General features: G+C 45.8%; 1 protein-coding gene across 1 annotated transcript in view; it reads right to left on the bottom strand.

Annotated features, from left to right (window-relative positions):
* Positions 1-462: 462 nt before the first annotated feature.
* PKD2L1 (polycystin 2 like 1, transient receptor potential cation channel) overlaps positions 463-10,481 on the bottom strand; it is a 44,099-nt gene continuing 34,080 nt past the window's right edge. Inside the window, 7 exon segments of the mRNA XM_019502520.1 lie at positions 463-709; positions 712-937; positions 1,182-1,299; positions 3,825-3,946; positions 5,276-5,374; positions 5,893-6,013; positions 8,442-8,623. Coding sequence (XP_019358065.1) covers positions 669-709; positions 712-937; positions 1,182-1,299; positions 3,825-3,946; positions 5,276-5,374; positions 5,893-6,013; positions 8,442-8,623 — 909 coding nt within the window. The 3' untranslated portion in view covers positions 463-668.

Below are 10,481 nucleotides of genomic sequence, written 5' to 3'. Positions count from 1 at the left end.
CATGCCAGCCATGCACAGGGTGCCCTCTGCTTCTAATCACACTCCTCCTGCTCCCCCAAGTCCCAAGCAGCACCTTGAAGGCTGGCAGGCTACCAGCCTGCAAGGGGAAACCCATCATTTCCTGCAGTTTTCTCCTTTAAAAAGGAAAATCTACATTTTCCCACAGCAAACCGAAAACCTGGATCCCTGCTGACCACTAATATGAATATAGCCAAACTATATTCTCAGCCTGTTAGCACCTAGTATAGGTCAGGCTCCCAACTTGTCTTGCTTCTTAGGGTCCCTCCAGCTGCCTTTCAATATGGCCTTAGCTGTCTTGCTCTGATGTCCCATTCTATGTTTTAAGCTCTGACTTCCACTCCCTGTTTGAAAGAAACAGCTTAATTGTCCTCGTGCTCAAACTCAAGGTGTAAGGGAAAATCGTGCAGCTGACATAAATCAGGGTAGCTCCTATAGGGACTCTTCTGCAACGTGCCCGCTTCCAGTGGCCTTGTGTGCCCATTTCAACCTTTGACCTGATCTGGAGCAGGCTGCATTACCAGAAGAGACAGCTGAAGAGAGATGATGCCAGATGCACAATTTATAATTTCCCAGACAGTCTTTTCAAGAAAAAGTAAAATATGTGGTAAAAGGGGCCTGCCTCTATACTGCCTTGTCCCTTTATGCACTCATGAGGAAGGATCTGGAAGGGACAGATCACAGTGGTGAGTTTCAAATTTGCTTTCAACCAGAGCAACAAGGGGGTGGACACCAGGAATGGCTTTATTAGTGACTCCAGACTACTATCAGCAATGACGCACATTTGGAATTCCTCCTCAGAGACCCAGTTGGACTTGTTGGTGTGATTATTCTTTGCCTCTGCAACAGTGAGGTTCTCATCCAAGTTGTTTCCCCCATAGGATTTCCCCAAGTTTTCAATCTCTGTATTCAAAGCAACCTGGAAGACAAAGCAAAGACACCTGGAAGGTTGGATCTTAGCGCTCTCAAGGCTTCACTTGGAGATTTGCTGTATAGCCTTGAACAGAAACACTTGAATTCACAGGTCCTCATAAACTCATCTACAGCTGCTGTGCTTGCAGAGATGGTGACACAGCACTCACTTTGCCCACACCCCCGCTCTATATCTGGACCCAAGGAATTATAGAGCATTCCCATTCTAGCCCCATTCACTCCTCCTTTACCCTTTTCTCCTCTAAGTCCCGCCTCATTCGCTTCTGCTCTTCTTCATCAAGGATCTGGTTGCCATCCTTGTCAAATCTGGAAAAAGCTGCTGTGATCTCATGTTCGGCGTGACCCAGCCTAGAGTAAGAGGGAAAACACAACGTCTGAGGAGACAGAAGCCATCACATTTAAGTAGGTGATCGGAATCTAATTTAATAAAAGTGTTTGGGTAAAAGTGGTGCCTTGAGGGTAGCTTTGGGTCAGGACCAAAAATCCCAGATCACCCAAACATGAATGAGTTGGTAACACAATCATGCTTCACTACAAGTGTGAACAGAGGGGGAAGGGAAGAGCTTGAAAGGTTGGAATTACTGGTTTCAAATTTTATGGGACTAAGAAATGTGTTAGTGGTTTTACACATGGGATGGACTAAATTTCTGTTTTAAATGTGTTCATGTTTTTATAATGTTGCCTACCTTAGTGGAGTAAATTAGCTTGTACATAAGGACAGAAGAGTTAATTGAGCCCCTGCTGTTAAGAGATCTGCCTACCTGTCTCCATAATGTGGACCTCTAGCATCAATAGGGGCTTGAATAGCTTTGTTGTCAAGTCAACAAAGGTGGGATTGGAAGTGACATCCAGGCAGCTTCCAAGGGAGAGAGGTAAATAAATGCGACAACTAGCACAGCAGCGAGGGACAAACAGGGTGCTCCCTGAAAGAGAAAACCTGGAGAATGGGAGCAGGGGCAGCTTCGGGGCTTGGAAGGAGCCAGACAGATTGGAAAGGGAACAGCTGAGTAACTCTGGGGTGCTCAGGCTTGTCCAGGCTGGACTGGGGACAGAGGGGCTGCTCAACCGTTGAAGGGGGCCAGAAAACACCTGGCTGCATGGCCTTGGCCCTAATAAATGCTTTTATCAAAGAAGAGTTGTTTCATTGCTTGGAACTTTGTGTTGAACTTATTCTTCCCACCAAGAGATAAGGGCCCTCTCATGGGAGTGGGACTGGATGATAGCTCCTTGGGTCTGGGCCATGGACATGGAGGGTAAGGGACCAAAAGGGCTGGGTCTCAGAGTGGGAAGAAGCCAGGGCTCCCCCCTGCTCTGGAAGCCACACCAGGGCTGGCATCAGAGAACCACTCTCTAAGATCAGACAAGGCTGCAGTGGTCCAATACAAGTGCCCCCCCGCCCGGAGGGAAGGTGGGGGGGAACTCCATGACAACAAGTAACAGGCTGCCACCCCAAAGATCTTGAAATCTAAATTAATTACACTAGTCTACGTTAATTAAAGGAAGTAAATGTGGCAAGAGCTAAACAGGGTGGTAGCAGTGGATTAAGTGGATAGAAGTGTGAGCACGTAGAGTGGAGATAATCCTCCTGGAGAGCCCTGAAAACTGACCCAGGCACTTGGAACTAGACACTACTCTGGTTGGGAACCAAATGAGTTGGGGTAGATGTGCCATCAAACATTGGGTGTTATGGGTCCCATACACAAGACAGACAATAACTAGCTCTTAGTTAAATGTTTATATCAGACTGAGGAAAACAGCAGAGGAAAAAGGAACAAACATTTTATGAGAGGAGGAAACTATGACTCATTCTCTGGCATCCTGCAGCTGAAACAAAACACAAACTAGGAGTGGCAAGACAGCTGCTTCTTCCCTGACCTGCCAGTCATCCCAGTAGGGAGACTCCTTAACAGGTACAGAGCAGAGGTGGCTGCATACACTAGAGGATACTCCTCATCTCTGGAAGAAGGGACATGTCTAGCTACATTGTGCTGAACTACCCAAATTTTAGGACTGGACTCTCAGCTGGTATGAAACAGAGTGACTCCACTGGTCACAGCATAGCTACGGTGATTTATATCAGATGAACCACAATTCCTTAAATGAGAAAGGAAGACCCCATAAGACCTAACAGAGTGTAATACAAAGTGTACGTCCATAATGCAACTGGAGATGCAACTGCAGCCTGACTAGATAGATTTGAACCAGGTTCAATTTAGTTTGCTCAAGTGCCAATAGAATTATTGATGTGGCATCACTGATTTCAACATGATTCAGCCACCTGAGAAGTATGCAGACCTCCAGGTGAGCTCAAATTCCCATTCATTTGCTGCTACTGGTACCCAAGCCAGCTAGAAGCAAGCTAGCTGGGGCATGACCAGATGGGCTGCAATCTTATCATGGATCGCAGCCGTGATGATCCCAAAGTCAATGGAAGGTGTGAATGCTTTGGGCAGAACTAAGACCTGCAGCAGAAATGTGAGGAGGGCTTGGTGGTTCTCCGAAGAGATGTGTACTCCATTGCAGCATGCTTTGTCCTCCCTGACAAAATAAGCTGTGCCCACTTTCCCACTCCATGTACATCAATCCTGGAAATGAGGTCAGGAAAATGTTATAATGGGCATTGTGCTCTGTGCTCATGACTTGGCACTGTGCTTGTGTCCTGGGTTTTCTGCATGCTTCAGTGGCTTGGGGGGATTCTTAGGGCACGACCCTCGCTACCTCATTTTTGGAGGTGACCTGCACAGAGCAGAATGGGTTGGGTGGGGCTTATTCCCTCAGCAGCATGACCATCTTGCTTCAGTGTAGGTACATCTCAAGAAAAAAAGAAGCATCCTTATGCGAAAACAGGGCTGTTTTCAAGCTGGTCCACTTACTCTTTCAAGCTATTCTTAAAATCCTCAAACTCTAGTTCCTTCGTTCCATTCTGTAGAGCTTTCTGCACATCAGAAATACGCTCTTTCTTCAACTTCAGCCTCATCAGTGTCTTGTTATAGCCCTGGGATTAAAGATGCAAAAAACATAGAGCTGTGTGTGCAAGACATGCAGAAGCAAAGCACAGCTGGCAGTGAAACACAATGTACTTTAGCTTTACCAAAGCCAGGTACATTTCTTTATGGATCTAACTCCCTTTTAATATCAGGAACATGTTAAACACAGGGCTATAAAGAGTGATCCCTGCTTAATTTCAGTGCTGTTTGGCTCAGCTAGAAGAGATACAGAACTGTACCCGCCACTGGGTGGCAGTCGCAGGCATAGACAGACACCAATGTAAATTATGGAAGGAGCAGGGGCACAGACAGGCATGCAGCTATCCTGGGGTTCCTTGCACAGTGGTACTAATTTCTATTCTACCTATTCAGAGTTGCGGACCTAGGAACCTAAGTGCAGTCTTATTCTACCCCTTTAAAAACCTTAAAAACTCATTAATTCATCTGCTTTTGTCAAACACCCACTACAAATGCTTAAAATTGAGTCCCAGAAAAGCAGTGATGAGGAACACCCACCCACCTTTTCCATTAACTGTTTTTAGGATCTCAGGCAGCATGAAATAGAAACACACTTGGAAGCCTAAGCCCAGTTACACACCTATGCATGGAAAAACCTGATCGGCAGAATTTGATCAGAGGGCACTTTGCAGTGGTGCACTGTCCACAGCCTGCCACTAGAGGGAAGGTGGTTTTAATGTACTCATGCCTGCACCTATTTGAGGAACAAGCTTCCTCCATCCCCTTATTTCCTGGTTCTTGGGTTCTTCCATTATTAAATACTTTTTCATGCATAACAAACACGTGTTATGGACTTTGGTCTTGGCACTGAGTGCATTGTGAAAGATCAACACTGGTAAGGGGTGCTGCAGATGACTGGAAGTCTGGAAGGGCAGGGAGCAGGGATAAGGATATGGGCAGATTCAAGCTACAAAGTTCACAGCCAGATCTCAATGACTAAACATTCAGAGTGGTGTTATGGGTAAGGCTTGGCAATAGTGGGATCCAGATTCAAAACTTCTCTTGCTGCCCAGCATAGTGGGGAGGGGGTTGAGCTGGAGCTTGGATCCAGATGCATCCCTCATAATTTGTGGGTGAATTAGGGAACTATGACAGTGTCTGTGACAATTTTAAAATGAGCAAGGCTTGAGCAGGGGCAGATCCAGAGCAGGTGCAGTGAGGCAGCTGCACCCCCCTTTTGGATTGCACTGCACCACAGGAGCCTCTGGGGACTTTTTTTTAAGCCCTTAAAGGAAGTAACAATTTTTCTCTCCTCCTCTTCCCCAGAAAGATCCTGGATCTGCCCCTGGACCCGAGTATAACAGGGCTCTCTATATAACCTGTTTCAAGATGTCCGAGATCTGCAACTCATTTTTCTGGTTTGAGAGCTCCTCTTTGACTTCAGAGTAGGTGTCATTGATGATGGCCAGGAACATGTTCTAAAAGAGAAGAGAGGAAGCGCATGGAGTTATCTGGCTTCCCCAGTAGAGACTAAAGGGGGAAGCAGGCAGAAACAGGTTGCACAGCCATACTACTAGGTGAGCCCCAACACTGCCCTTGACAGGGATCAAATAAACAGGGGGCCTGTTCCCAGCCTGCCTATCTGGGCTTGGAAAACCCCTCGGCAAACACAGAGGGGAAGGGGACAGGGCACTCAGACCAGCACCATTCTTTCCAGAGAGGAAAAACGGGTTTGTACTCAATGCACTGGATTAGGACCAGGCCTGTGAGTTCAAAGCTCTGCCACTGATTTCCTGTGTGACTTTGGACAAGCCACTTAATCTGTCTGGGGCTCCCATTCCTTTTTGCAATTGTATGCCCTTTCCTGCTATGCATTTTTATGTTATAAAGATGTTATAGTTGGAGAATCTCTCGCTGTGTGTGCATACAATGCACAAAGGCTCTAAGAGCCCTTAAACTGTCATCTAAACAATAGGAAGGAACCATTTTTGCTTACCAGCAGCACAAAGAAAACAAAGAACACGTAGGTAACAAAGTAAACAGGTCCCAGGACTCTGTTGGCATTGTCAATGGCATTGTAGTCAAAGTCACCAAGAATGATTCGAAACTGGGTAAAGCTGGGAAGTAGAAAGAACACAATGTCAGCAGTGGGCAGGTGTTTGCTGACAATAGGGAGATGCAGGTATTATTCATGTGTTTTACAATGTTTGTTCATTTGTTGAGAACTGACCTTAGGAAATGTCATAACCTGGGCTAGTTCCATGATATGCTGATCACATTGTAAGTCCATGCCCATGTTGCCTTTAGTTTGTGGCAAGAGACTCATCTAGCATATTTTACAAGGGTTGAGCAAACAGTTTGTTCAGTCAATATATTAGCTGCCAAATCTAGCATCTTTATTTGAAATCAGTCTGAGCTGTGCTTTTTAATAAATGGACAAAGTCTTAAAACACAGTATTGCAATTTTCAAGCCAACTAACAGGTTATGACATGTGCTTCCCTTTGCTTTCCCTGGATAACTTTGACAATTTCTGCCTTGGTAAACATAGGGTTCTTGTGCCTCTAGCTCCAACCTTCTGTGGTCAGAAGGGTATAATTGTCAGTAGTCAAGGTATGCTTGAGCTATAGACCTTGAATCATAGATTTTGTATATCAGCTAAGATACAGTCCAGACCAGATTCCTATATTTGCACTTGGGAGTCAGTGTGTGCCTCAGTGATCTGGATGCTGCACTAGTTCCTGATTCTACTGGTTTTTTGCATCTTCTATTTAATATCCGTTGTGTAAAATGAGTGAACAGTACTGAGATAATTTCCAGCCCATGGGCATGGGCATCCCCATCTCACTGAGTGACCATTCTTCTAGCTGACTGCTCTTGGGAAATATGGAGGAGACCGATTAATCTGGCCATGAGAAGTCTACACAGCCCTACAAATGAAAGCTAGAACCTGAACATTCACCTGTTTGTTAACACATTACTAGCAATAAAGACCATGCAAGCCAAATCCACTCCTCTTTTTCCACTGCACAGCCCTATTGTCTTCTTGTTTCCTTTTGCCTATAAACATATTGTTCAATTGTAATTGGGAGCTGGATTTGGCACCTGAGGGCTTAATTTGCAGTAACTTAGAAATAAGTAATTAGACATGTTAGCCTGAAGTCAGGCAGAAAGCAGGGCAAAGTGGCACCCTGGAATAACTAGTTCAGAAAGGCATACATTTTTGCAAAAGATATCTGCTCTGATTCTACCAGCTGGGCTGCATACCTTAAGGCTCTGGAGCAGGGCTTCCTACACTTACAATACAATCCCCAAACTGTAGCCACTCGTATCAACAAAGCCAGATTCAGACCCAACTCCAGCCTACTACAATACTGGTCCTGGGACAAGAATAACAAAACACCTTTGGTTGTCACCTACAGCCACATCACTAATGACTTCTAACCACTGGAAAATGATGACCGTCTCAAGGCAGCCTTGGGGGACAAGCCTATTCTAGCTTACAAGTAGCCCCTCAACCACAAATGGCATCTAGCTAGCAATAGACTACCTAACTCGTATTCTCATCAAGGCACCAGGCCTTGCTCTGGACCTAGATGACAGCTGTGTCCCCACATTGACAGAGACCACATCATCACTAGACCAAACAAAAAGGATTTTGACATCCAGGGTTCAATCACCTGCTTCTTTCACAATATCTGCTTACAGTGCCCCCTGCTGTCTGCACTAGACAGATGGAGCAACCCTCACCTGAAAAAAAATGAGTGGACACCCATTTGACATCCATTCTGGAAAGATACATAAGCCTTTAACCTCCCTGGACATTTGATCACTGACCTCAGAGCAACAAAACTGTTAAAACTGATTTGAATGCAAAATTATGCAACAAGAAATCATCCACAGACTGGACTGTGTTAATTCAGAGTCTCTGCTGAGAGAACAATTCTTATCCCATTAGCTTTTATAACCCTTATGTCCCCCAGTGGGTTAACTGGTTTGCTTATCCCTTTTGAGTTCTTCAGCTCACATTTGGCTCTCTCACCAGAGCCCTCTTCCAGTCCCACTCCCATCGCCCTTTTCCCTATCCTTTCAATTTAAAATACTTTATTCCTTTCTATTTAGTACCCCTGCTCTCAGCAAGCCCATTCATAGCATGCAACAAAGTAGGCTGTGGTTTACAAAAGCTTATGCCTTTCTGAATGAGTTGCTCTAAAGCACCACCCTGGTTTGCCTTGTACACTAACTTAGAAAGGAAGCGGCATTCTCGATTCCAAGCTAGCTGTTGCTGGAATGTAACGCAACACGAAGGCATGGACTCTATGTCCCTTTCACATCCTCATACAGTATAAAACACAGCAGTGATTTCTGTGGGTCATTAAAGTGAACAGTTCTCATTAAATTCAGGAACAAATCAGCTTACAGGATGCTGCCCACTTATACCTACTCAATTTGCAAGGAAAAATGGAAACTTCAAGTCTGAGAAGGAGAATGAAGGAAGAGAATAATAGATGCAGGAGAAAGAGGAGACAGGAAAAAAAAACACTTACATGCATTTAACAAAGGTGCTAAAGTTCTCCACTTGGGTCCCAAAGAGCAGGTAGCCCAGCTGTGCATAGGCAAAGAACACAATAAAGAACATGATGGCAAAGCCCAGGATATCCTTGGCACAGCGGGCCAGTGTGGAGGAAAGCTGGGTCATCGTTTTGTTAAAGCTAATGTACTTGAATATCTGTAGGGAAGAGATAGGTGCAAGGTGAGCTGTGACCATTAACCAGTTTATTTTCTTTCACATGCACATACACTCCTGAATTACTAGCATCACTACCAGAAACGTGGTGAGAGTAGAAATGAGTAAGCAGAAGGGAAGGAAACTCCAGTGGTTGCAGTGCTAGTCTGGGCCCTGAGCAATGTGAGTTAAATTCCAATTCTGTCCAGACTTCCTGAGGGACCTTGAGGAAGTGCATACTGCTCTTTTTGATTCATTAAATGGAGACTTCCTACTTCACATGGGTGATGTAAGGATAAGAGCACCTGGCCGCTCCCCATGCCTCATGGAAAGAAGGTGGGAGCCACATGCATGTAGAAGGCAGCATAAAGCCTGCACTTGGCTAATCAAGCCTGAACAGCAAGTTCAGCACTGGCCAGTAGTAATCTGCGGGGGTGGGAGTATATGTGTCTCATCCCAGCGCACCATGAGTCCACACCATGAAAACTACCACCATAGTGGGCTCTGGTTGTCATCCTCCTGGACTGTGCTAGTCAAGGGGACAAGATGACAAAGGTCTGGAAACTGCCATTCTTTTTTGCCCTTCAAAGGGGGTGCTAGTCAGAGATATAGATAAGGGGGGACATGTGGAGCAATTGCCCCAGGCCACTATTTGCTTAGTGGCTGCCAAAGAGACTGATTTTTGTGACCTATGCAAGGTAGATGCTTCTCACAGGGCACACTCCCCGGGACAGAGTGTATACCTTGCATCAGGGGAGCTTTTGCAGGGTGCTCCACTTATTGGAGGGGGTACCTAAAGATTTTGCCCTACCTCTGCTGAAGCTTATCTATGCCACTGGTCATGTTAGAGTAAGAGTGGGGCAGCCCATGGAGATCTCCCATGCTGTGCTGCACTTACCTGTTGAGTAGACCAAAAAAGATTTCCCTCTCTAGGGTTGCCACATTACCGAGTCCTCATTATTGAGCGCCATGTTTAAATGGGTGGGTTCTAGTTTTTCCAGTCAACTCTTAGAAGTGGGAACTGGCTTTTCTAATAAGCCAGCAACTTCTCTGTCACAAGGACTGCTTATTATGATGGATGCATCTGTTTAGCATCGAGTGCATCAGGGCCTCAACCCTGGTCAAGATTAGCTAACCAGGAATAATCAGCAATCAGTTCTGGGCACTGAAACCCATCAGAACCATCAATACACATTGCATGGAGCTTGGCTCTGGAGCTCTGGCCAAGGTCCAACTCCAAATTCTGCACATGATGCAGCTGACTATCATAAGCTGTCTGCAAAACTCTGTAATCTGTGAACCTGAATCAGGCCTGGGCTCGTTTGGCCTGCTGACCAGTGTCCATGGCTGAGGTGATTAAATGCATTCATACAGCCATAAAGAAATCAGGCTGGAAGGGACTTCCAGAGGTCATCCAGTCCAACCCTGTGCTTGAGGCAGAATCATCCCTATCCAAACCATCCCATACAACCATAATCTAAACAACCATAATCTACATAAGACTACCATCAACTCTGACACAACACAGACCTAACACCCTAACCTGCCACAGGTAAGGCAGGGGAACCACAGCAGCTAATGCCCTGCTTCAATAAAATGTTGTCAGTATACGATCAAAAGTCGGCCAAGTCTAAAGGTCCAAATCGATTCAAAGCTCTCTGAATCTTCAGAAAAGATTTGGAAAGATTTGATGATTTGTGAGCTGCAGCTGACTCTGAACTAGTAAGTACTAGGGATGGCGAAGGGGGCTGAGGGAGGAGGAAGGGGACCATGCGGGGACCCCTACTAGCCCCACCGACCTCCCCTGCTCCCCCAGTCCCCCCAACTCTCCTCCACTCCCCCAGCCCTCCTCCAACCCCCT

The sequence above is a fragment of the Gavialis gangeticus genome, unplaced genomic scaffold (genome assembly GCF_001723915.1).
Source record: "Gavialis gangeticus isolate Ggan-Ray unplaced genomic scaffold, GavGan_comp1, whole genome shotgun sequence".
Classification (NCBI taxonomy): Eukaryota; Metazoa; Chordata; order Crocodylia; family Gavialidae; genus Gavialis; species Gavialis gangeticus.
Note: the sequence above shows the minus strand (reverse complement) of the source record. Positions and strands in the feature narration are given on the sequence as shown.